Source organism: Dendropsophus ebraccatus, unplaced genomic scaffold (assembly GCF_027789765.1).
Source record: "Dendropsophus ebraccatus isolate aDenEbr1 unplaced genomic scaffold, aDenEbr1.pat pat_scaffold_836_ctg1, whole genome shotgun sequence".
Taxonomy (NCBI): Eukaryota; Metazoa; Chordata; class Amphibia; order Anura; family Hylidae; genus Dendropsophus; species Dendropsophus ebraccatus.
Window position 1 is genome coordinate 1 of NW_027210435.1, and position 25,131 is coordinate 25,131.

General features: G+C 56.2%; 1 protein-coding gene across 1 annotated transcript in view; it reads left to right on the forward strand.

Annotated features, from left to right (window-relative positions):
* Window positions 1-5,790: 5,790 nt before the first annotated feature.
* Window positions 5,791-25,131, forward strand: part of LOC138780522 (serine/threonine-protein phosphatase 2A 56 kDa regulatory subunit delta isoform-like) — a 65,861-nt gene continuing 46,520 nt past the window's right edge. Inside the window, exons 1-7 of the mRNA XM_069956710.1 lie at window positions 5,791-5,849; window positions 10,805-10,879; window positions 14,529-14,700; window positions 22,777-22,979; window positions 23,055-23,165; window positions 23,298-23,390; window positions 24,964-25,094. Of these exons, the coding sequence (XP_069812811.1) occupies window positions 5,823-5,849; window positions 10,805-10,879; window positions 14,529-14,700; window positions 22,777-22,979; window positions 23,055-23,165; window positions 23,298-23,390; window positions 24,964-25,094 (812 nt within the window). The 5' untranslated portion in view covers window positions 5,791-5,822. The remainder of the gene's footprint in view (window positions 5,850-10,804; window positions 10,880-14,528; window positions 14,701-22,776; window positions 22,980-23,054; window positions 23,166-23,297; window positions 23,391-24,963; window positions 25,095-25,131) is intronic.

A 25,131-nucleotide genomic window follows, 5' to 3' on the forward strand; every position in this document is an offset into this window, starting at 1 on the left:
CCCCCCCCTTATAGATGGTCCCCCTCTTCCCCCCCCTTATAGATGGTCCCCCTCTTTCCCCCCCTTATAGATGGTCCCCCTCTGCCCCCCCTTTATAGATGGTCCCCCCCTTATAGATGGTCCCCCTCTTTCCCCCCCCTTATAGATGGTCCCCCTCTGCCACCCCCCCTTATAGATGGTCCCCCTCTTCCCCCCCTTATAGATGGTCCCCCTCTGCCCCTCCCCTTATAGATGGTCCTCCTCTTCTCTCCTTATAGATGGTCCCCCTCTTCTCTCCTTATAGATGGTCCCCCTCTTCTCTCCTTATAGATGGTCCCCCCTCTTCCCCCCCTTATAGATGGTCCCCCCTCTTTCCCCCCCTTATAGATGGTCCCCCTCTTCCCCCCCCTTATAGATGGCCCCCCTCTCCCCCCCCTTATAGATGGTCCCCCTCTTTCCCCCCCCTTATAGATGGTCCCCCTCTTTCCCCCCCCCTTATAGATGGTCCCCCTCTTTCCCCCCCCCCCTTATAGATGGCCCTTCTCATTCCCCCCCCTTATAGATGGCCCCCCTCTTTCTCCCCTTTATAGATGGTCCCCCTCTTTCCCCCGCTTTATAGATGGTCCCCCTCTTTCCTCCCTTATAGATGGTCCCCCTCTTTCCCCCCTTTATAGATGGTCCCCCTCTTTCCCCCCTTTATAGATGTCCCCCCCTTCCCTTCTTTATAGATGGCCCCCTCTTTCCCCCCCTCATAGATGGCCCCCTCTTTCCCCCCTTATAGATGGCCCCCTCTTTCCCCCCCTTATAGATGGTCCCCCCTCTCCCCCTCCCTTATAGATGGCCCCCTCTTTCCCCCCTTATAGATGGTCCCCCCTCTCTCCCCCTCCCTTATAGATGGCCCCTCTTTCCCCCCCCTTATAGATGGTCCCCCTCTCCCCCTCCCTTATAGATGGCCCCTCTTTCCCCCCCTTATAGATGGTCCCCCTCTCCCCCTCCCTTATAGATGGTCCCCCTCTTCTCTCCTTATAGATGGTCCCCCTCTTCTCTCCTTATAGATGGTCCCCCTCTTCTCTCCTTATAGATGGTCCCCCTCTTCTCTCCTTATAGATGGTCTCCCTCTTTCCCCCCCTTATAGATGGTCCCCCTCTTCTCTTCCCCCCCTTATAGATCGTCCCCCTCTTCCCCCCCCTTATAGATGGTCCCCCTCTCCCCCCCCCCTTATAGATGGTCCCCCTCTTCCCCACCCCCTTATAGATGGTCCCCCTCTTCCCCCCTTATAGATGGTCCCCTCTTTCCCCCCCCCCTTATAGATGGTCCCCCTCTTCCCCCCCTCCCTTATAGATGGTTCCCCCTCTTTCCCCCCCCTTATAGATGGTCCCCCTTATTCCCCCCCCCTTATAGATGGCCCTTCTCATTCCCCCCCCTTATAGATGGCCCCCCCTCTTTCTCCCCTTTATAGAATGTCCCCCTCTTTCCCCCCTTTATAGATGGTCCCCCCCTTCCCTTCTTTATAGATGGCCCCCTCTTTCCCCCCCTTATAGATGGTCCCCCTCTTCCCCCCCCTTATAGATGGCCCCCCCTCTTTCCCCCCCTTATAGATGGTCCCCCTCTTTCCCCCCCTTATAGATGGTCCCCCTCTTTCCCCCTTTATAGATGGTCCCCCTCTTTCCCCCCTTATAGATGGTCCCCCTCTTATAGATGGCCCCCCTTTCCCCCCCTTATAGATGGTCCCCCTCTTTCCCCCCCTTATAGATGGTCCCCCTCTTTCCCCCTTTATAGATGGTCCCCCTCTTTCCCCCCCTTATAGATGGTCTCCCTCTTTCCCCCCTTTATAGATGCCCCCCCCCCGTCAGTAAATAACACAAAAATAACAAAACACAACTCACCTGCCTTCCGTTCCCCCGTCGAGCCTCTCTCCTGCTGCAGTCTCCGGCTGATGCGCGGCTGCCGGGGGTGTCCCGTCCTCTCCCCGGCAGCGCGCGCATCACACAGCTCCTAGTGCCGCCTGGGCCCTGACTTCCGGTACAGAGAGCGTCAGTACCGGAAGTCAGGGCACTAGGCGTACAGGGAGCTGTGTGATGCGCGGGAGAGGACGGGACACCGCGCAGCCGCACACCGGGCAGCCGCGCATCAGCCGGAGACTCTTGTGACCGCAAGCGAAACAATGCTTGCGGTCACAAGAGTGCAGTGGCGGGGGGGCCTCCCGGGCGGCATTATAATGTGGGTGGCGTGGCATGGGCCCCCCCGGAGCCTCGAGCCCCAGGCGGGCGCCCAAAGCGCCCACATTATAATCCGCCACTGCCTGCATGTTTATTGGCTGAGAAATAGCGGCCAAACTTACAGGAAACGGATGATGCCATATTCTCAAGTATCGCGAGATGCTCGTAACTTAATACTGGAAGGAGTTACAAGCTGGGACCAGCATGCCGCTCATCACTAGTCAGGGGCGGGGGAGGGGTTAGGTAGGAGAAGAAACCTCTAGCAGCTCCATTCTAGCCTTGTCAGTGCAGAATAGGCTGCAATATGGTGTCCAGAGGGAGGGAGACTGGTGTCCAGAGGGAGGGAGACTGCGGTGTCCAGAGGGAGGGAGACTGCGGTGTCCAGAGGGAGGGAGACTGCGGTGTCCAGAGGGAGGGAGACTGCGGTGTCCAGAGGGAGGGAGACTGCGGTGTCCAGAGGGAGGGAGACTGCGGTGTCCAGAGGGAGGGAGACTGCGGTGTCCAGAGGGAGGGAGACTGCGGTGTCCAGAGGGAAGGAGACTGCTGTGTCCAGAGGGAGGGAGACTGCGGTGTCCAGAGGGAGGGAGACTGCGGTGTCCCAGAGGGAGGGAGACTGCGGTGTCCCAGAGGGAGGGAGACTGCGGTGTCCAGAGGGAGGGAGACTGCGGTGTCCAGAGGGAGGGAGACTGCGGTGTCCAGAGGGAGGGAGACTGCGGTGTCCAGAGGGAGGGAGACTGCGGTGTCCAGAGGGAGGGAGACTGCGGTGTCCAGAGGGAGGGAGACTGCGGTGTCCAGAGGGAGGGAGACTGCGGTGTCCAGAGGGAGGGAGACTGCGGTGTCCAGAGGGAGGGAGACTGCGGTGTCCAGAGGGAGGGAGACTGCGGTGTCCAGAGGGAAGGAGACTGCTGTGTCCAGAGGGAGGGAGACTGCGGTGTCCAGAGGGAGGGAGACTGCGGTGTCCAGAGGGAAGGAGACTGCGGTGTCCAGAGGGAGGGAGACTGCTGTGTCCAGAGGGAAAGAGACTGCGGTGTCCAGAGGGAGGGAGACTGCGGTGTCCAGAGGGAGGGAGACTGCGGTGTCCAGAGGGAAAGAGACTGCGGTGTCCAGAGGGAAAGAGACTGCGGTGTCCAGAGGGAGGGAGACTGCGGTGTCCAGAGGGAGGGAGACTGCGGTGTCCAGAGGGAGGGAGACTGCGGTGTCCAGAGGGAGGGAGACTGCGGTGTCCAGAGGGAGGGAGACTGCGGTGTCCAGAGGGAGGGAGACTGCGGTGTCCAGAGGGAGGGAGACTGCTGTGTCCAGAGGGAAAGAGACTGCGGTGTCCAGAGGGAGGGAGACTGCGGTGCCAGAGGGAGGGAGACTGCGTGTCCAGAGGGAAAGAGACTTGCGGTGTCCAGAGGGAAAGAGACTGCGGTGTCCAGAGGGAGGGAGACTGCGGTGTCCAGAGGGAGGGAGACTGCGGTGTCAGAGGGAGGGAGACTTCGGTGTCCAGAGGGAGGGAGACTGCGGTGTCCAGAGGGAGGGAGACTGCGGTGTCCAGAGGGAGGAGACTGCGTGTCCATGAGGGAGGAGACTGCGGTGTCCAGAGGGAGGGAGACTGGTGCGGTGTCCAGAGGAGGGAGACTGCGGTGTCCAGAGGGAGGGAGACTGCGGTGTCCAGAGGGAGGGAGACTGCGGTGTCCAGAGGGAGGAGACCTGCGGTGTCCAGAGGGAGGGAGACTGCGGTGTCCAGAGGGAGGGAGACTGCTGTGTCCAGAGGAGGGAGACTGCGGTGTCCAGAGGGAAAGAGACTGCGTGTCCCACTACTCACTGACTGCCCCAATACTCACTGACTGCCCCACTACTCACTGACTGCCCCTCTGTTCACTGACTGCCCCACTACTCACTGACAGCCCCAATACTCACTAACTGGCCCACTACTCACTGACTGCCCCTCTATTCACTGACTGGCCCAATACTCACTAACTGCCCCACTACTTACTGACTGCCCCACTACTCACTGACTGCCCCAATACTCACTGACTGCCCCAATACTCACTGACTGCCCCAATACTCACTGACTGCCCCTCTGTTCACTGACTGCCCCTCTATTCACTGACTGGCCCAATACTCACTAACTGCCCCACTACTTACTGACTGCCCCACTACTCACTGACTGCCCCAATACTCACTGACTGTCCCTCTGTTCACTGACTGCCCAATACTCATTGACTGCCCCAATACTCACTGACTGCCCCACTACTCACTGACTGCCCCAATACTCACTGACTGCCCACTACTCACTGACTGCCCCAATACTCACGACTGTCCTCTGTTCACTGACTGCCCAATACTCATTGACTGCCCAATACTCACTGACTGCCCCAATACTCACTGACTGCCCCAATACTCACTGACTGCCCCTCTGTTCACTTACTGCCCCACTACTCACTGACTGCCCAATACTCACTGACTGCCCCAATACTCACTGACTGCCCCAATACTCACTGTGCCCAATACTCATTGACTGCCCCAATACTCACTGACTGCCCCAATACTCACGACTGCCCCACTTCTCACTGACTGCCCCACTTCTCACTGATGCCCCTCTGTCACTGACTGCCCCAATACTCACTGACTGCCCACTACTCACTGAGCCCTCTGTTCACTTACTGCCCACTACTCACGACTGCCCCAATACTCACTGACTGCCCCACTACTCACTGACTGCCCTCTGTTCACTTACTGCCCCACTACTCACGACTGCCCCAATACTCACTGACGCCCAATACTCACTGACTGTCCCTCTGTTCACTGACTGCCCAATACTCATTGACTGCCCCAATACTCACTGACTGCCCCACTTCTCACTGACTGCCCCACTTCTCACTGACTGCCCCTCTGTTCACTGACTGCCCCACTACTCACTGACTGCCCCTCTGTTCACTTACTGCCCCACTACTCACTGACTGCCCCAATACTCACTGACTGTCCCTCTGTTCACTGACTGCCCAATACTCATTGACTGCCCCAATACTCACTGACTGCCCCAATACTCACTGACTGCCCCACTTCTCACTGACTGCCCCACTTCTCACTGACTGCCCCTCTATTCACTGACTGGCCCAATACTCACTAACTGCCCCAATACTTACTGACTGCCCCTCTATTCACTGACTGCCCCTCTGTTCACTTACTGCCCCACTACTCACTGACTGCCCCCACTTCTCACTGACTGCCCCACTACTCACTGACTGCCCCTCTGTTCACTGACTGCCCACTACTTACTGACTGCACCTCTACTGACTGCCGCACAACTCCCTGACTGTCCCTGTACTCACATGACTGCCGTTTTTCCTCCGACCAGAATTCCTCCATCTCCTTCCCTATGGAGGGTGTAGTAACATGGCGGATGACGGCCGGATCTAGAAGGCGCATAGAATTATTGCTGGGGCGTGTCTGAGGGCGGGACATCGCAATCACTGACGTCAGCGCCTAAATGTGAAGACGGTAGAGGAAACTGACTGTTACCATGGCAACACGTACGCCAACGTCACTCCGCGGCTAGATGACGTCACACGTCCGACGCCACCGAAAATCCGCAGAGACCTCCGAGAGGACGAGAGACTTCAAGAGACATCAGGAGACATGCCGTATAAGCCTAAGAAAGAGAAGGTAAGAGAGACGGCCCCAAACTGGCAGACACAGAGAGATAGAGACGGCTCCACACTGACAGAGAGAGAGAGAGAGAGAGAGAGACGGCTCCACACTGACAGAGAGAGAGAGAGAGAGAGACGGCTCCACACTGACAGAGAGAGAGACGGCTCCACACTGACAGTGAGAGAGAGAGAGAGACGGCTCCACACTGACAGAGAGAGAGAGAGAGAGAGAGAGAGACGGCTCCACACTGACAGTGAGAGAGAGACGGCTCCACACTGACAGAGAGATAGAGACGGCTCCACACTGACAGAGAGAGAGAGAGAGAGAGAGAGAGAGACGGCTCCACACTGACAGTGAGAGAGAGAGACGGCTCCACACAGAGAGAGAGAGAGACGGCTCCACACTGACAGAGAGAGAGACGGCTCCACACTGACAGAGAGAGAGAGAGAGAGAGAGAGAGACGGCTCCACACTGACAGTGAGAGAGAGAGACGGCTCCACACTGACAGAGAGAGAGAGAGAGAGAGAGAGAGAGACGGCTCCACACTGACAGAGAGATAGAGACGGCTCCACACTGACAGAGAGAGAGAGAGAGAGAGAGAGAGACGGCTCCACACTGACAGTGAGAGAGAGAGACGGCTCCACACTGACAGAGAGAGAGAGAGAGAGAGAGAGAGACGGCTCCACACTGACAGAGAGATAGAGACGGCTCCACACTGACAGTGAGAGAGAGAGAGACGGCTCCACACTGACAGTGAGAGAGAGAGAGACGGCTCCACACTGACAGTGAGAGAGAGAGAGAGACGGCTCCACACTGACAGTGAGAGAGAGAGAGACGGCTCCACACTGACAGTGAGAGAGAGAGAGAGAGATAGAGAGAGAGAGACGGCTCCACACTGACAGTGAGAGAGAGAGAGAGAGAGACGGCTCCACACTGACAGTGAGAGAGAGAGAGAGAGACGGCTCCACACTGACAGTGAGAGAGAGAGAGAGAGAGAGAGAGACGGCTCCACACTGACAGTGAGAGAGAGAGAGAGAGAGACGGCTCCACACTGATAGAGAGAGAGAGAGAGAGAGAGACGGCTCCACACTGACAGAGAGAGAGAGAGAGACGGCTCCACACTGACAGAGAGAGAGAGAGACGGCTCCACACTGACAGTGAGAGAGAGAGAGAGAGAGACGGCTCCACACTGACAGTGAGAGAGAAGAGAGAGAGAAGAGAGACGGCTCCACACTGACAGTGAGAGAGAGAGAGAGAGATAGAGAGAGAGACGGCTCCACACTGACAGTGAGAGAGAGAGAGAGAGAGAGACGGCTCCACACTGACAGTGAGAGAGAGAGAGAGAGAGACGGCTCCACACTGACAGAGAGAGAGAGAGGAGAGAGAGAGAGAGACGAGCTCCACACTGACAGAGAGAGAGAGAGAGACACGGCTCCACACTGACAGTGAGAGAGAGAGAGACGGCTCCACACTGACAGTGAGAGAGAGAGAGAGAGAGAGACGGCTCCACACTGACAGAGAGAGAGAGAGAGACGGCTCCACACTGACAGTGAGAGAGAGAGAGAGAGAGAGACGGCTCCACACTGACAGAGAGAGAGAGACGGCTCCACACTGACAGAGAGAGAGAGAGAGAGAGAGAGAGAGAGACGGCTCCACACTGACAGAGAGAGAGAGAGACGGCTCCACACTGACAGTGAGAGAGAGAGAGAGAGAGAGAGACGGCTCCACACTGACAGTGAGAGAGAGAGAGAGAGAGTACGGCTCCACACTGACAGAGAGAGAGAGAGAGACGGCTCCACACTGACAGAGAGAGAGAGAGAGATAGAGAGAGAGAGAGACGGCTCCACACTGACAGAGAGAGAGAGAGAGACGGCTCCACACTGACAGTGAGAGGAGAGAGAGAGGAGAGAGACGGCTCCACACTGACAGAGAGAGAGACGAGAGAGAGACGGCTCCACACTGACAGAGAGAGAGAGAGACGGCTCCACACTGACAGAGAGAGAGAGAGAGACGGCTCCACACTGACAGAGAGAGAGAGAGAGAGACGGCTCCACACTGACAGAGAGAGAGAGAGAGAGACGGCTCCACACTGACAGAGATAGAGAGAGAGACGGCTCCACACTGACAGAGAGAGAGAGAGAGACGGCTCCACACTGACAGAGAGAGAGAGAGAGACGGCTCCACACTGACAGAGAGAGAGAGAGAGAGACGGCTCCACACTGACAGAGAGAGAGAGAGAGACGGCTCCACACTGACAGAGAGAGAGAGAGAGAGACACGGCTCCACACTGACAGTGAGAGAGAGAGACGGCTCCACACTGACAGTGAGAGAGAGAGACGGCTCCACACTGACAGAGAGAGAGAGACGGCTCCACACTGACAGAGAGAGAGAGACGGCTCCACACTGACAGAGAGAGAGAGACGGCTCCACACTGACAGAGAGAGAGAGACGGCTCCACACTGACAGAGAGAGAGAGACGGCTCCACACTGACAGAGAGAGAGAGACGGCTCCACACTGACAGAGAGAGAGAGACGGCTCCACACTGACAGAGAGAGAGAGACGGCTTCCACACTGACAGAGAGAGAGAGACGGCTCCACACTGACAGAGAGAGAGAGACGGACTGACTGACACTGACAGAGAGAGAGAGACGGACTGACTGACACTGACAGAGAGAGAGAGACGGCTCCACACTGACAGAGAGAGAGAGACGGCTCCACACTGACAGTGAGAGAGAGAGAGAGACGGCTCCACACTGACAGTGAGAGAGAGAGAGAGACGGCTCCACACTGACAGTGAGAGAGAGAGAGACGGCTCCACACTGACAGTGAGAGAGAGAGAGAGAGAGACGGCTCCACACTGACAGTGAGAGAGAGAGAGAGAGACGGCTCCACACTGACAGTGAGAGAGAGAGAGAGAGACGGCTCCACACTGACAGTGAGAGAGAGAGAGAGAGAGACGGCTCCACACTGACAGTGAGAGAGAGAGAGAGAGACGGCTCCACACTGACAGAGAGAGAGAGACGGCTCCACACTGACAGAGAGAGAGAGACGGCTCCACACTGACAGAGAGAGAGAGACGGCTCCACACTGACAGAGAGAGAGAGACGGCTCCACACTGACAGAGAGAGAGAGACGGGCTCCACACTGACAGAGAGAGAGAGGGACGGCTCCACACTGACAGTAGAGAGAGAGAGACGGATCCACACTGACAGAGAGAGAGAGGGAGACGGCTCCAACTGACAGAGAGAGAGAGACGGCTCCACATGACAGAGAGAGAGAGACGGCTCCCACACTGACAGATAGAGAGAGAGAGAGACGGCTCCCACACTGACAGAGAGAGAGAGAGAGAGACGGCTCCACACTGACAGAGAGAGACGAGAGAGAGACGGCTCCACACGGACAGTGAGAGAGAGAGAGAGAACGGCTCCACACTGACAGTGAGAGAGAGAGAGAGAGACGCTCCACACTGACAGTGAGAGAGAGAGAGGACGGCTCCACACTGCAGTGGAGAGAGGAGAGAGACGGCTCACACTGACAGGAGAGAGCGAGAGAGACCGGCTCACACACTGACAGTGAGAGAGAGAGAGAGACGGCTCCACACTGACAGTGAGAGAGAGAGAGAGACGGCTCCACACTGACAGTGAGAGAGAGAGAGAGACGGCTCCACACTGACAGTGAGAGAGAGAGAGAGACGGCTCCACACTGACAGTGAGAGAGAGAGAGAGACGGCTCCACACTGACAGTGAGAGAGAGAGAGACGGCTCCACACTGACAGTGAGAGAGAGAGAGACGGCTCCACACTGACAGTGAGAGAGAGAGAGACGGCTCCACACTGACAGTGAGAGAGAGAGAGACGGCTCCACACTGACAGAGAGAGAGACGGCTCCACACTGACAGAGAGAGAGAGAGGGCTCCACACTGACAGAGAGAGAGAGAGGGCTCCACACTGACAGAGATAGAGAGACGGCTCCACACTGACAGAGAGAGAGAGAGAGACGGCTCCACACTGACAGAGAGAGAGAGAGAGAGAGAGAGAGAGACGGCTCCACACTGACAGTGAGAGAGAGAGAGAGACGGCTCCACACTGACAGTGAGAGAGAGAGAGAGAGACGGCTCCACACTGACAGTGAGAGAGAGAGAGAGAGACGGCTCCACACTGACAGTGAGAGAGAGAGAGAGAGACGGCTCCACACTGACAGTGAGAGAGAGAGAGAGAGACGGCTCCACACTGACAGTGAGAGAGAGAGAGAGAGACGGCTCCACACTGACAGTGAGAGAGAGAGAGAGACGGCTCCACACTGACAGTGAGAGAGAGAGAGAGACGGCTCCACACTGGACTGTGAGAGAGAGAGAGAGACGGGCTCCACACTGACAGTGAGAGAGGAGAGAGAGAGATGAGATGAGAGGACGGCTCCACACTTGACAGTGAGCGAGAGAGGAGACGACTGGCTTCCACACTGACAGTGAGAGAGAGAGAGACGGCTCCACACTGACAGTGAGAGAGAGAGAGACGGCTCCACACTGACAGTGAGAGAGAGAGAGACGGCTCCACACTGACAGTGAGAGAGAGAGAGACGGCTCCACACTGACAGAGAGAGAGGGCTCCACACTGACAGAGAGAGAGAGACGGCTCCACACTGACAGAGAGAGAGAGAGAGACGGCTCCACACTGACAGAGAGAGAGAGAGAGAGACGGCTCCACACTGACAGAGAGAGAGAGAGAGACGGCTCCACACTGACAGAGAGAGAGAGAGAGAGACGGCTCCACACTGACAGAGAGAGAGACATTTAGGGGTCACATTACGGACCCTGGGCAGATAACCCACCTCAGATTCTGCCGTCGCCCCTGAAGAGAATCGGCCCACCATAAAATGGATGTACATGGCAGGGCAGATATGTGCGCCAGGGTTACCCGCCTGGGTTCTGTAGTGTGAACGCAGCCATAGAGTTCTGTGATTTTTGTCTTCAGGATCCAGTGAAGGTTGGTGGAGGGAGAGGAGCCCAGAAGAACAACGGGAAAGATGGAGGAAGCAACACTGAGGAGGTGAGATCACTGCCAGGAGGGTAATGGAGGTCTCTGTATATAGGGGGAGGGGGGGGGGGGGGGGTACAGTAGAGAGGTGTATGGTCAGCAGCAGGTTGGGGGTCTCTGTATATAGGGGGAGGGGGGGGTACAGTAGAGAGGTGTATGGTCAGCAGCAGGTTGGGGGTCTCTGTATATAGGGGGAGGGGGGGTACAGTAGAGAGGTGTATGGTCAGCAGCAGGTTGGGGGTCTCTGTATATAGGGGGGTACAGTATGGAGGTGTATGGTCAGCAGCAGGTTGGGGGTCTCTGTATATAGTAGGGGGTAAAGTATGGAGGTGTATGGTCAGCAGCAGGTTGGGGGTCTCTGTATATAGGGGGGTTACAGTATGGGGGTGTATGGTCAGCAGCAGGTTGGGGGTCTCTGTATATAGTAGGGGGTACAGTATGGAGGTGTATGGTCCGCAGCAGGTTGGGGGTCTCTGTATATAATAGGGGGTGTATGGTCCGCAGCAGGTTGGGGGTCTCTGTATATAGAGGGGTACAGTATGGGGGTGTGTGGTCCGCAGCAGGTTGGGGGTCTCTGTATATAGGGGGGTTACAGTATGGGGGTGTATGGTCAGCAGCAGGTTGGGGGTCTCTGTATATAGTAGGGGGTACAGTATGGAGGTGTATGGTCAGCAGCAGGTTGGGGGTCTCTGTATATAGGGGGGGTACAGTATGAAAGTGTATGGTCCGCAGCAGGTTGGGGGTCTCTGTATATAGTAGGGGGTACAGTATGGAGGTGTATGGTCCGCAGCAGGTTGGGGGTCTCTGTATAAAGTAGGGGGTACAGTATGGAGGTGTATGGTCAGCAGCAGGTTGGGGGTCTCTGTATATAGTAGGGGGTACAGTATGGAGGTGTATGGTCCGCAGCAGGTTGAGGGTCTCTGTATATAGGGGGGGTACAGTATGGAGGTGTATGGTCCGCAGCAGGTTGGGGGGGTCTCTGTATATAGGGGGGGTACAGTATGGAAGTGTATGGTCCGCAGCAGGTTGGGGGTCTCTGTGTATAGGGGGGTACAGTATAGAGGTGTATGGTAAGAAGCAGGTTGGGGGTCTCTGTATATAGTAGGGGGTACAGTATGGAGGTGTATGGTCCGCAGCAGGTTGGGGGTCTCTGTATATAGTAGGGGGTACAGTATGGAGGTGTATGGTCCGCAGCAGGTTGGGGGTCTCTGTATATAGGGGGGGTACAGTATGGAGATGTATGGTCCGGAGCAGGTTGAGGGTCTCTGTATATAGGGGGGGTACAGTATGGAGGTGTATGGTCAGCAGCAGGTTGGGGGTCTCTGTATAAAGTAGGGGGTACAGTATGGAGATGTATGGTCAGCAGCAGGTTGAGGGTTTCTGTATCTGATCTCTGTATATAGGGGAGGGTACAGTATGGAGGTGTATGGTCCGCAGCAGGTTGGGGGTCTCTGTATATAGTAGGGGGTACAGTATGGAGGTGTATGGTCAGCAGCAGGTTGGGGGTCTCTGTATAAAGTAGGGGGTACAGTATGGAGGTGTATGGTCAGCAGCAGGTTGGGGGTCTCTGTATATAGTAGGGGGTACAGTATGGAGATGTATGGTCCGGAGCAGGTTGAGGGTCTCTGTATATAGGGGGGGTACAGTCATGGAGGTGTATGGTCCGCAGCAGGTTGGGGGTCTCTGTATATAGTAGGGGGTACAGTATGGAGGTGTATTGTCAGCAGCAGGTTGGGGGTCTCTGTATATAGTAGGGGGTACAGTATGGAGGTGTATGGTCCGCAGCAGGTTGGGGGTCTCTGTATATAGTAGGGGGTACAGTATGGAGATGTATGGTCCGGAGCAGGTTGAGGGTTTCTGTATCTGATCTCTGTATATAGGGGAGGGTACAGTATGGAGGTGTATGGTCCGCAGCAGGTTGGGGGTCTCTGTATATAGTAGGGGGTACAGTATGGAGGTGTATGGTCAGCAGCAGGTTGGGGGTCTCTGTATATAGTAGGGGGTACAGTATGGAGGTGTATGGTCAGCAGCAGGTTGGGGGTCTCTGTATATAGGGGGGGGTACAGTATGGGGGTGTTATGGTCCGCAGCAGGTTGGGGGTCTCTGTATACAGGGGGGGGTACAGTATGGGGGTGTATGGTAAGCAGCAGGTTGGGGGTCTCTGTATATAGGGGGGGTACAGTATGGAGGTGTATGGTCCGCAGCAGGTTGGGGGTCTCTGTATATAGGGAGGGTACAGTATAGGGGTGTATGGTCAGCAGCAGGTTGGGGGTCTCTGTATATAGGGGGGGTACAGTATGGAGGTGTATGGTAAGCAGCAGGTTGGGGGTCTCTGTATATAGGGGGGGTACAGTATGGAAGTGTATGGTTCCGCAGCAGGTTGGGGGTCTCTGTGTATAGGGGGTACAGTATAGAGGTGTATGGTAAGAAGCAGGTGGGGGTCTCTGTATATAGTAGGGGGTACAGTATGGAGGTGTATGGTCCGCAGCAGGTTGGGGGTCTCTGTATATAGTAGGGGGTACAGTATGGAGGTGTATGGTCCGCAGCAGGTTGGGGGTCTCTGTATATAGGGGGGGTACAGTATGGAGGTGTGTGGTCCGCAGCAGGTTGGGGGGTCTCTGTATATAGAGGGGTACAGTATGGAGGTGTGTGGTCCGCAGCAGGTTGGGGGTCTCTGTATATAGTAGGGGGTACAGTATGGAGGTGTATGGTCCGCAGCAGGTTGGGGGGTCTCTGTATATAGGGGGGGTACAGTATGGAGGTGTATGGTCAGCAGCAGGTTGGGGGTCTCTGTATATAGTAGGGGGTACAGTATGGAGGTGTGTGGTCGCAGCAGGTTGGGGGTCTCTGTATATAGGGGGGGTACAGTATGGAGGTGTGGTGGTCCGCAGCAGGTTAGGGTCTCTGTATATAGTAGGGGGTACAGTATGGAGGTGTATGGTCAGCAGCAGGTTGGGGGTCTCTGTATATAGGGGGGGTACAGTATGGGGGTGTATGGTCAGTTGCAGGTTGGGGGTCTCTGTATATAGTAGGGGGTACAGTATGGGGGTGTATTGGTCCGCAGCAGGTTGGGGGTCTCTGTATATGGGGGGTACAGTATGGAGGTGTATGGTCCTCAGCAGGTTGGGGGTCTCTGTATATACGGGGGGTATAGTATGGAGGTGTGTGGTCCGCAGCAGGTTGGGGGGTCTCTGTATATAGAGGGGGTATAGTATGGAGGTGTATGGTCAGCAGCAGGTTGGGGGTCTCTTTATCTGATCTCTGTATATGGGGGGGGTACAGTATGGAGGTGTATGGTCAGCAGCAGGTTGGGGGTCTCTGTATATAGGGGGGGGGGTACAGTATGGAGGTGTATGGTCCGCAGCAGGTTGGGGGTCTCTGTATATAATAGGGGGTGTATGGTCCGCAGCAGGTTGGGGGTCTCTGTATATAGTAGGGGGTACAGTATGGGGGTGTATGGTCCGCAGCAGGTTGGGGGTCCTCTGTATATAGTAGGGGGTACAGTATAGGGGTGTATGGTTGGGAATCTCTATATATGGAGTGGGGGGGCACTGTATGGTTGGGGGTCTGCGTATATAGTATGGGGGGGGGGGTGTTAGGTTGTAATGTGCTATACGCAGTGGTTGGTGGTAATATACGTTGGAGTCTTTGTTGTCCTCAGGCTCAGCAAGGGGTTAATAAGCGCCCCAGTCCCAGCGCTCCTCCTCCTACTCAGCTCAATAAGATCCAGTATGGTGGTGGCGGACAGGTGGTGAAGCGGGAGCGGCGGCAGAGCTCCTCCAGATTCAGCCTCAGCAAGAACAGAGAACTCCACAAGCTCCCGCCACTGAAAGGTGAGAACAGGGCTAAGCGGTGCTGATGATGTCATACCCCCCCCCTCCCAGTCCTCTACAGATAGACAACTGCACAGTCCTCTACAGGTAACTGCACAGCACACAGAGCACAGTCCTCTACAGGTAACTGCACAGCACACAGGGTACAGTCCTCTACAGGTAACTGCACAGCACACAGGGTACAGTCCTCTACAGGTAACTGTACAGCACACAGGGCACAGTCCTCTACAGGTAACTGCACAGCACACAGGGTACAGTCCTCTACAGGTAACTGTACAGCACACAGGGTACAGTCCTCTACAGGTAACTGCACAGTCCTCTACAGGTAACTGCACAGCCCACAGGGCACAGTCCTCTATAGGTAACTGCACAGCCCACAGGGTACAGTCCTCTACAGGTAACTGCACAGTCCTCTACAGGTAACTGCACAGCCCACAGGGCACAGTCCTCTACAGGTAACTGCACAGCCCACAGGGTACAGTCCTCTACAGGTAACTGCACAGTCCTCTACAGGTAACTGCACAGCCCACAGGGCACAGTCCTCTACAGGTAACTTCACAGCCCACAGGGCACAGTCCTCTACAGGTAACTGCACACAGAGCACAGTCCTCTACAGGTAACTGCACAGCACACAGAGCACAGTCCTCTACAGGTAACTGCACAGGGTACAGAGCACAGTCCTCTACAGGTAACTGCACAGCACACAGAGCACAGTCCTCTACAGGTAACTGCACAGCCCACAGGGCACAGTCCTCTACAGGTAACTGCACAGCCCACAGTGCACAGTCCTCTACAGGTAACTGCACAGCCCACAGGGCACAGTCCTCTACAGGTAACTGCACAGCCCACAGAGCACAGTCCTCTACAGGTAACTGCACAGCACACAGGGTACAGTCCTCTACAGGTAACTGCACAGCCCACAGGGTACAGTCCTCTACAGGTAACTGCACAGTCCACAGGGTACAGTCCTCTACAGGTAACTGCACAGCCCACAGGGTACAGTCCTCTACAGGTAACTGCACAGCACACAGGGTACAGCCCTCTACAGGTAACTGCACAGCACACAGGGCACAGTCCTCTACAGGTAACTGCACAGCCCACAGGGTACAGTCCTCTACAGGTAACTGCACAGCCCACAGGGTACAGTCCTCTACAGGTAACTGCACAGCCCACAGGGTACAGTCCTCTACAGGTAACTGCACAGCACACAGAGCACAGTCCTCTACAGGTAACTGCACAGCCCACAGGGCACAGTCCTCTACAGGTAACTGCACAGCCCACCGGGTACAGTCCTCTACAGGTAACTGCACAGCACACAGGGCACAGTCCTCTACAGGTAACTGCACAGGGTACAGTCCTCTACAGGTAACTGCACAGCACACAGAGCACAGTCCTCTACAGGTAACTGTACAGCACACAGAGCACAGTCCTCTACAGGTAACTGCACAGGGTACAGTCCTCTACAGGTAACTGCACAGCACACAGAGCACAGTCCTCTACAGGTAACTGCACAGCACACAGAGCACAGTCCTCTACAGGTAACTGCACAGCACACAGGGCACAGTCCTCTACAGGTAACTGCACAGCCCACAGGGTACAGTCCTCTACAGGTAACTGCACAGCCCACAGGGTACAGTCCTCTACAGGTAACTGCACAGCACACAGGGCACAGTCCTCTACAGGTAACTGCACAGCCCACAGGGTACAGTCCTCTACAGGTAACTGCACAGCCCACAGGGTACAGTCCTCTACAGGTAACTGCACAGCCCACAGGGCACAGTCCTCTACAGGTAACTGCACAGCCCACAGGGCACAGTCCTCTACAGGTAACTGCACAGCCCACAGGGTACAGTCCTCTACAGGTAACTGCACAGCCCACAGGGTACAGTCCTCTACAGGTAACTGCACAGCACACAGAGCACAGTCCTCTACAGGTAACTGCACAGCACACAGGGCACAGTCCTCTACAGGTAACTGCACAGCCCACAGGGTACAGTCCTCTACAGGTAACTGCATAGCACACAGAGCACAGTCCTCTACAGGTAACTGCACAGCACACAGAGCACAGTCCTCTACAGGTAACTGCACAGCCCACAGGGCACAGTCCTCTACAGGTAACTGCACAGCACACAGGGCACAGTCCTCTACAGGTAACTGCACAGCCCACAGGGCACAGTCCTCTACAGGTAACTGCACAGCACACAGGGCACAGTCCTCTACAGGTAACTGCACAGCACACAGGGCACAGTCCTCTACAGGTAACTGCACAGCACACAGAGCACAGTCCTCTACAGGTAACTGCACAGGGCACAGTCCTCTACAGGTAACTGCACAGCACACAGGGCACAGTCCTCTACAGGTAACTGCACAGCACACAGAGCACAGTCCTCTACAGGTAACTGCACAGGGCACAGTCCTCTACAGGTAACGCTTATATCCTCACTTCTCTGCCTGTCATGTGATTGGCTCCTGGCCACAGGCAGCACAGGGGAGGAGCTTATTCTGGCAGCCAACACCATCTCTGCACAGCTGCAGTATAAGTCCTGCCACTAACTACACATCTGTGAGTAATGAGTGGATATTGTGTAGCACTGCACCATGGTATGTGTGACCTCACCAGCTGAGTTGACAGAATAATGATACAACCTCTGGGCTGGCTGGTACTTGTGGTGCTCTTCAGCCAGAGATGATAAAAGACTTAAAGGGTAAACACTTCTCCAGTGTGAGGGTCCGTGCAGAAGTTAGGGGGTCGTCTCTGGTGTAAACCTATTCACCCGGCTGCACCTGGTCATTGATATGATGGCGGGGTTGCCCGAGATGGTGGACGTGCATTGTTAAATCAGGCACGAGGAGATGAGGAGGGAGCAGGTGAAACCGTGACGAATACTTCTGACCTAGCAGTGCTGAAAAAGATGGAGAGGTCCCTAATTGTCATTACCTTCGAGGTGAATGGGTTACCTGTGTGGAGAGGTCTCTAATAGTCATTAACCTCAGGATGAATGGGTTACCTGTGTGCAGAGGTCCCTAATAGTCATTACCCTCTGGGGATGAATGGGTTACCTGTGTGGAGAGGTCCCTAATAGTCATTACCCTCGGGATGAATGGGTTACCTGTGTGGAGAGGTCCCTAATAGTCATTACCCTCAGGATGAATGGGTTACCTGTGTGGAGAGGTCCCTAATAGTCATTACTCTCAGGATGAATGGGTTACCTGTGTGGAGAGGTCCCTAATAGTCATTACCCTCAGGATGAATGGGTTACCTGTGTGGAGAGGTCCCTAATAGTCATTACCCTCGGGATGAATGGGTTACCTGTGTGGAGAGGTCCCTAATAGTCATTACCCTCTGGGGATGAATGGGTTACCTGTGTGGAGAGGTCCCTAATAGTCATTACCCTCGGGATGAATGGGTTACCTGTGTGGAGAGGTCCCTAATAGTCATTACCCTCGGGATGAATGGGTTACCTGTGTGGAGAGGTCTCTCAGGGCCGGCCTTTGGGGTGTGCGAGCTGTGCGGTTGCACAGGGCGCATCACTCCTGGCCAGTTGGGGGGGCGCTCTGGCAGTCAGCTGCACACTTAACTGGTCTGGCAGACAGACGTTCTGTCTGTCTGCCAGAGCGCCCCTCTAGCTGGCCGCCTGCCCTCCTTACATAGTAGTTGGTTTGGGCGCTCCAGAAGATAGACCGGCTAGGAACCTGGCAAAGTAATGTTCCGGGTTGATCCCGGTAAGCTCCGCCCCCACCGACAAGCCCCGCCCCCGGTACACACCACGGGTGGGATGCTGACTTTTTTCTTGCCACATTGCAGCCTGCAGTGTGCTCAGGTCCCATCAGTGTGCTGACCTGTGACCTCTGCCTGGCCATATGCGTCCTCCCTCCTCCTCATCAGCAATGCTGCAGCCTCCAGGATCCTGGGCCCCTGCTGTAAGTCTGATGCTTTTCTCTCCTCTGTCTCTCTACCTCTTTCCCTTCTATCTTTCTATCTATCTCTATCTATATATCAGCTGAAACAGTGCATAACTACTGCCCCCAGCATACCCCAACAGCTAAACAGTGCATAACTACTGCCCCCAGCATACCCCAACAGCTAAACAGTGCATAACTACTGCCCCCAGCATACCCCAACAGCTAAACACTGCATAACTACTGCCCCCAGCATACCCCAACAGCTAAACACTGCATAACTACTGCCCCCAGCATACCCCAACAGCTAAACAGTGCATAACTACTGCCCCCAGCATACCCCAACAGCTAAACAGTGTATAACTACTGCCCCCAGCATACCCCAACAGCTAAACACTGCATAACTACTGCCCCCAGCATACCCCAACAGCTAAACAGTGCATAACTACTGCCCCCAGCATACCCCAACAGCTAAACAGTGTATAACTACTGCCCTCAGCATACCCCAACAGCTAAACAGTGCATAACTACTGCCCCCAGCATACCCCAACAGTACTAAACAGTGCATAACTACTGCCCCCAGCATACCCCAACAGCTAAACAGTGCATAACTACTGCCCCCAGCATACCCCAACAGCTAAACAGTGCATAACTACTGCCCCCAGCATACCCCAACAGCTAAACAGTGCATAACTACTGCCCCCCAGCATACCCCAACAGCTAAACAGTGCATAACTACTGCCCCCAGCATACCCCAACAGCTAAACACTGCATAACTACTACCCCCAGCATACCCCAACAGCTAAACAGTGTATAACTACTACCCCCAGCATACCCCAACAGCTAAACAGTGTATAACTACTGCTGCCTGCACGGTAAACAGTGTAATCGCCAAATAGGCCAAGTCCAAATTTGCTGTTTTTTAGTGAAGTCACATCTCAGAGAAAAATTCAAAAAGTGATTAAAAGGTCACATATATAACGGGGGGGGGGGGGAGGGTAGATGATTGGTAGATTACATACATAGATGGTACTTCTATCGGGGGCCGGGGGGGTTTGGGGGGGCTGGGGTTTAGGGGTGGAGCTTGTTGTAGTACGATTTAGTATATTGTATCTAAATACTACAGCCTTCTGTCCCGTTTGTGGTTTTGTTGTGGGGGGTTGTCTGGAGGGATGGGAGGCTGTGAGATTTAGTCTGTCACCATTAGGGGGTATCAACAGGGGCGGGGGGGCGCCAAAAGAAAGTTTCGCACAGGGCGCCATCTACCCTAAGGCCGGCCCTGAGGTCTCTAATAGTCATTACCCTCAGGATGAATGGGTTACCTGTGTGGAGAGGTCCCTAATAGTCATTACCCTCAGGATGAATGGGTTACCTGTGTGGAGAGGTCCCTAATAGTCATTACCCTCAGGATGAATGGGTTACCTGTGTGGAGAGGTCCCTAATAGTCATTACCCTCAGGGTATGAATGGGTTACCTGTGTGGAGAGGTCTCCCTCACTTAGTCACTCCTACTACACTGATTTCTTGTCACAGATGGTGTAAATATGGAACTATTTCCTCTTAGAGACCTTTTACACAGAAAGATTATCTGACAGATTATCGGCCAAAGATTTGAAGCCAAAACCTGGAACAGACTATAATCAGAGATCAGGTCATAAAGGAAAGCCTGAGATTTCTCCTCTTTTTAAATCCATTCCTGGCTTTGGCTTCAAATCTTTGGCTGATAATCTGTCAGATAATCTTTCTGTGTAAAAGTGCCCTTACTCCTCCCTTCTAGCAACATCACTGTAACATCCAGCAGTGATAGTGAGGGAGGGGCTGCTTTTTCCTGAACAGAAAGGTGCCATGTATCTGTACAGAGTGTATCTTTCTCAGCACCGTCCACACCATAGTTTTGCGGTCCCCGCTGTGTTTTCTCTGGAGCGGTCCCCGCTGTGTTTTCTCGGGAGCGGTCCCTGCTGTGTTTTCTCGGGAGCGGTCCCCGCTGTGTTTTCTCGGGAGCGGTCTCCGCTGTGTTTTCTCGGGAGCGGTCCCTGCTGTGTTTTCTCGGGAGCGGTCCCCGCTGTGTTTTCTCGGGAGCGGTCCCCGCTGTGTTTTCTCTGGAGCGGTCCCCGCTGTGTTTTCTCGGGAGCGGTCCCCGCTGTGTTTTCTCGGGAGCGGTCTCCGCTGTGTTTTCTCGGGAGCGGTCCCCGCTGTGTTTTCTCAGGGGCGGTCCCCGCTGTGTTTTCTCAGGGGCGGTCCCCGCTGTGTTTTCTCAGGGGCGGTCCCCGCTGTGTTTTCTCAGGGGCGGTCCCCGCTGTGTTTTCTCAGGGGCGGTCCCCGCTGTGTTTTCTCAGGGGCGGTCCCCGCTGTGTTTTCTCAGGGGCGGTCCCCGCTGTGTTTTCTCAGGGGCGGTCCCCGCTGTGTTTTCTCAGGGGCGGTCCCCGCTGTGTTTTCTCAGGGGCGGTCCCCGCTGTGTTTTCTCAGGGGCGGTCCCCGCTGTGTTTTCTCAGGGGCGGTCCCCGCTGTGTTTTCTCAGGGGCGGTCCCCGCTGTGTTTTCTCAGGGGCGGTCCCCGCTGTGTTTTCTCAGGGGCGGTCCCCGCTGTGTTTCTCAGGGGCGGTCCCCGCTGTGTTTTCTCAGGGGCGGTCCCCGCTGTGTTTTCCTGGGGGGGGGGGGCGATCCCCGCTGTGTTTTCTTGGGGGGGGGGGGGGGGCGATCCCCGCTGTGTTTTTTTCGAGGGGGCGGTCCCCGCTGTGTTTTCTCGGGGGCGGTCCCCGCTGTGTTTTCTCGGGTGGTGGGGTTGTGGCGGTCCCCACTGTTTTTCTTCGGGGGGCGGTCCCCGCTGTGTTTTCTCGGGGGGTGGGGGCTTGTGGCGGTCCCCGCTGTGTTGTTCTCGGGGGCGGTCCCCGCTGTGTTTGTCTCGAGGGGGCGGTCCCCGCTGTTTTCTTGAGGGGGCGGTCCTTGCTGTGTTTTCTTGAGGGGGCGGTCCTTGCTGTGTTTTCTTGAGGGGGCGGTCCTTGCTGTGTTTTCTTGAGGGGGCGGTCCCCGCTGTGTTTTCTTGAGGGGGCGGTCCCCGCTGTGTTTTCTTGAGGGGGCGGTCCCCGCTGTGTTTTCTTTAGGGGCGGTCCCCGCTGTGTTTTCTTGAGGGGGCGGTCCCCGCTGTGTTTTCTTGAGGGGGCGGTCCCCGCTGTGTTTTCTTGAGGGGGCGGTCCCCGCTGTGTTTTCTCGAGGGGGCGGTCCCCGCTGTGTTTGACTCGAGGGGGCGGTCCCCGCTGTGTTTGTCTCGAGGGGGCGGTCCCCGCTGTGTTTGTCTCGAGGGGGCGTTCCCCGCTGTGTTTGTCTCGAGGGGGCGGTCCCCGCTGTGTTTGTCTCGAGGGGGCGGTCCCCGCTGTGTTTGTCTCGAGGGGGCGGTCCCCGCTGTGTTTGTCTCGAGGGGGCGGTCCCCGCTGTGTTTGTCTCGAGGGGGCGGTCCCCGCTGTGTTTGACTCGAGGGGGCGGTCCCCGCTGTGTTTGTCTCGAGGGGGCGGTCCCCGCTGTGTTTGTCTCGAGGGGGCGGTCCCCGCTGTGTTTGTCTCGAGGGGGCGGTCCCCGCTGTGTTTTCTCGGGGGCGGTCCCCGCTGTGTTTTCCTGGGGGGGGGGGCGATCCCCGCTGTGTTTTTTCGGGGGGTGGGGTTGTGGCGGTCCCCGCTGTGTTTTTCTCGGGGGGGCGGTCCCCGCTGTGTTTTCTCGGGCGTGGTCCCCGCTGTGTTTTCTCGGGCGTGGTCCCCGCTGTGTTTTTTCGGGGCCGGTCCCCGCTGTGTTTTCTCGGGGGGTGGGGGTGGGGTTGTGGCGGTCCCCGCTGTGTTTTTCTCGGGGGGGCGGTCCCCGCTGTGTTTTCTCGGGGGGTGGGGGTGGGGGCTTGTGGCGGTCCCTGCTGTGTTGTTCTCGGGGGCGGTCCCCGCTGTGTTTTCTCGGGGGCGGTCCCCGCTGTGTTGTTCTCGGGGGCGGTCCCCGCTGTGTTTTCTCGGGGGGTGGGGGCTTGTGGCGGTCCCTGCTGTGTTGTTCTCGGGGGCGGTCCCCGCTGTGTTTGTCTCGAGGGGGCGGTCTCCGCTGTGTTTTCTCGGGGGCGGTCTATATCATGTCTATAAGCAGCCTTATGTTCGCAGGTTTACACTCTGAGCCTTTCACCTCTCCATTCCTCCTCTCCTTCCTCTCAGATTGTCCCCTCGGGGAAGAGCGTGAGACCCTGTTTGTCCAGAAGATTCGCCAATGCTGCGTCCTCTTTGATTTTGTGTCTGATCCTCTGAGTGATCTGAAATACAAGGAGGTGAAGAGAGCGGCGCTGAGTGAGATGGTGGAGTACATCACCCACAGCCGGGATGTGCTGACTGACTGCATCTATCCGGAGGCCGTGCACATGGTGAGTGAGGGGCCAGCAGCACATAGCCTTTCAGCAGACTGGATCTTCCTGTAACTTATGTTTTGCTCTTCCCAGTTCTCAATCAATTTATTCCGGCCACTTCCCCCCTCTTCCAATCCCAGTGGGGCCGAGTTTGACCCAGAGGAGGATGAGCCCACACTGGAGGCTGCATGGCCCCATTTACAGGTAATGGTGGGGTGTCACATGACATGGCGGTTATTAGGCCATGGTGGGGTCTTCAGTGTGGGGTGGATCACCTCTGCCCCTTGGATATGGTGTTTACTTGTACTTACTTTTGTATTTTCTCTTGTTTCTCAGCTGGTTTATGAGTTTTTCCTTAGATTTCTGGAGTCTCCCGACTTTCAGCCCAATGTTGCAAAGAAATACATTGACCAGAAGTTTGTACTGTCGGTAAGAGGATTGACATGGGTCATTGTGTCGTCCAGATTAGGATGTTTGTGCGGTGCCCTGGGGTCCTCCGGGTTGGGTTGTTTGTGCGGTGCCCTGGGCTCCTCCAGGTTAGGATGTTTGTGCGGTGCCTTGGGGTCCTCCAGATTAGGATGTTTGTGCGGTGCCCTGGGGTCCTCCGGGTTGGGATGTTTGTGCGGTGCCCTGGGCTCCTCCGGGTTGGGATGTTTGTGCGGTGCCCTGGGGTCCTCTAGGTTAGGATGTGTGTGCGGTGCCTTGGGGTCCTCTAGGTTAGGATGTGTGTGCGGTGCCTTGGGGTCCTCCAGGTTAGGATGTGTGTGCGGTGCCCTGAGGTCCTCCGGGTTAGGAAGTTTGTGCGGTGCCCTGGGCTCCTCCGGGTTGGGATGTTTGTGCGGTGCCCTGGGGTCCTCTAGGTTAGGATGTGTGTGCGGTGCCTTGGGGTCCTCTAGGTTAGGATGTGTGTGCGGTGCCCTGAGGTCCTCTAGGTTAGGATGTGTGTGCGGTTTCCTGGGGTCCTCCAGGTTAGGATGTGTGTGCGGTTCCCTGGGGTCCTCCAGGTTAGGATGTGTGTGCGGTGCCCTGGGCTCCTCCAGGTTAGGATGTGTGTGCGGTGCCCTGAGGTCCTCTAGGTTAGGATGTGTGTGCGGTTCCCTGGGGTCCTCCAGGTTAGGATGTGTGTGCGGTGCCCTGGGCTCCTCCAGGTTAGGATGTGTGTGCGGTGCCCTGAGGTCCTCCAGGTTAGGATGTGTGTGCGGTGCCCTGGGCTCCTCCAGGTTAGGATGTGTGTGCGGTGCCCTGGGCTCCTCCAGGTTAGGATGTGTGTGCGGTGCCCTGGGCTCCTCCAGGTTAGGATGTGTGTGCGGTTTCCGGGGGTCCTCCAGGTTAGGATGTGTGTGCGGTTCCCTGGGGTCCTCTAGGTTAGGATGTGTGTGCGGTTCCCTGGGGTCCTCCAGGTTAGGATGTGTGTGCGGTGCCCTGGGCTCCTCCAGGTTAGGATGTGTGTGCGGTGCCCTGAGGTCCTCTAGGTTAGGATGTGTGTGCGGTGCCCTGGGCTCCTCCAGGTTAGGATGTGTGTGCGGTGCCCTGGGCTCCTCCAGGTTAGGATGTGTGTGCGGTGCCCTGGGGTCCTCCAGGTTAGGATGTGTGTGCGGTGCCCTGGGCTCCTCCAGGTTAGGATGTGTGTGCAGTGCCCTGAGGTCCTCTAGGTTAGGATGTGTGTGCGGTTCCCTGGGGTCCTCCAGGTTAGGATGTGTGTGCGGTGCCCTGGGCTCCTCCAGGTTAGGATGTGTGTGCGGTGCCCTGAGGTCCTCTAGGTTAGGATGTGTGTGCGGTGCCTTGGGGTCCTCCAGGTTAGGATGTTTGTGCGGTGCCCTGGGGTCCTCCAGGTTAGGATGTGTGTGCGGTGCCTTGGGGTCCTCCAGGTTAGGATGTGTGTGCGGTGCCCTGGGCTCCTTCAGGTTAGGATGTGTGTGCGGTGCCCTGGGGTCCTCCAGGTTAGGATGTTTGTGCAGTGCCCTGAGGTCCTCCAGGTTGTCATGTAGGGTCCTCTCCTCAGCTCCTGGATCTGTTTGACAGTGAAGACCCCCGAGAGCGCGATTTCCTGAAGACCATCCTGCATCGCATCTATGGGAAGTTTCTGGGGCTGCGAGCGTACATGAGGCGGCACATCAATAATATCTTCTACAGGTGAGAATTCATAGATGGAACAGCGGTGGGTGTGGCC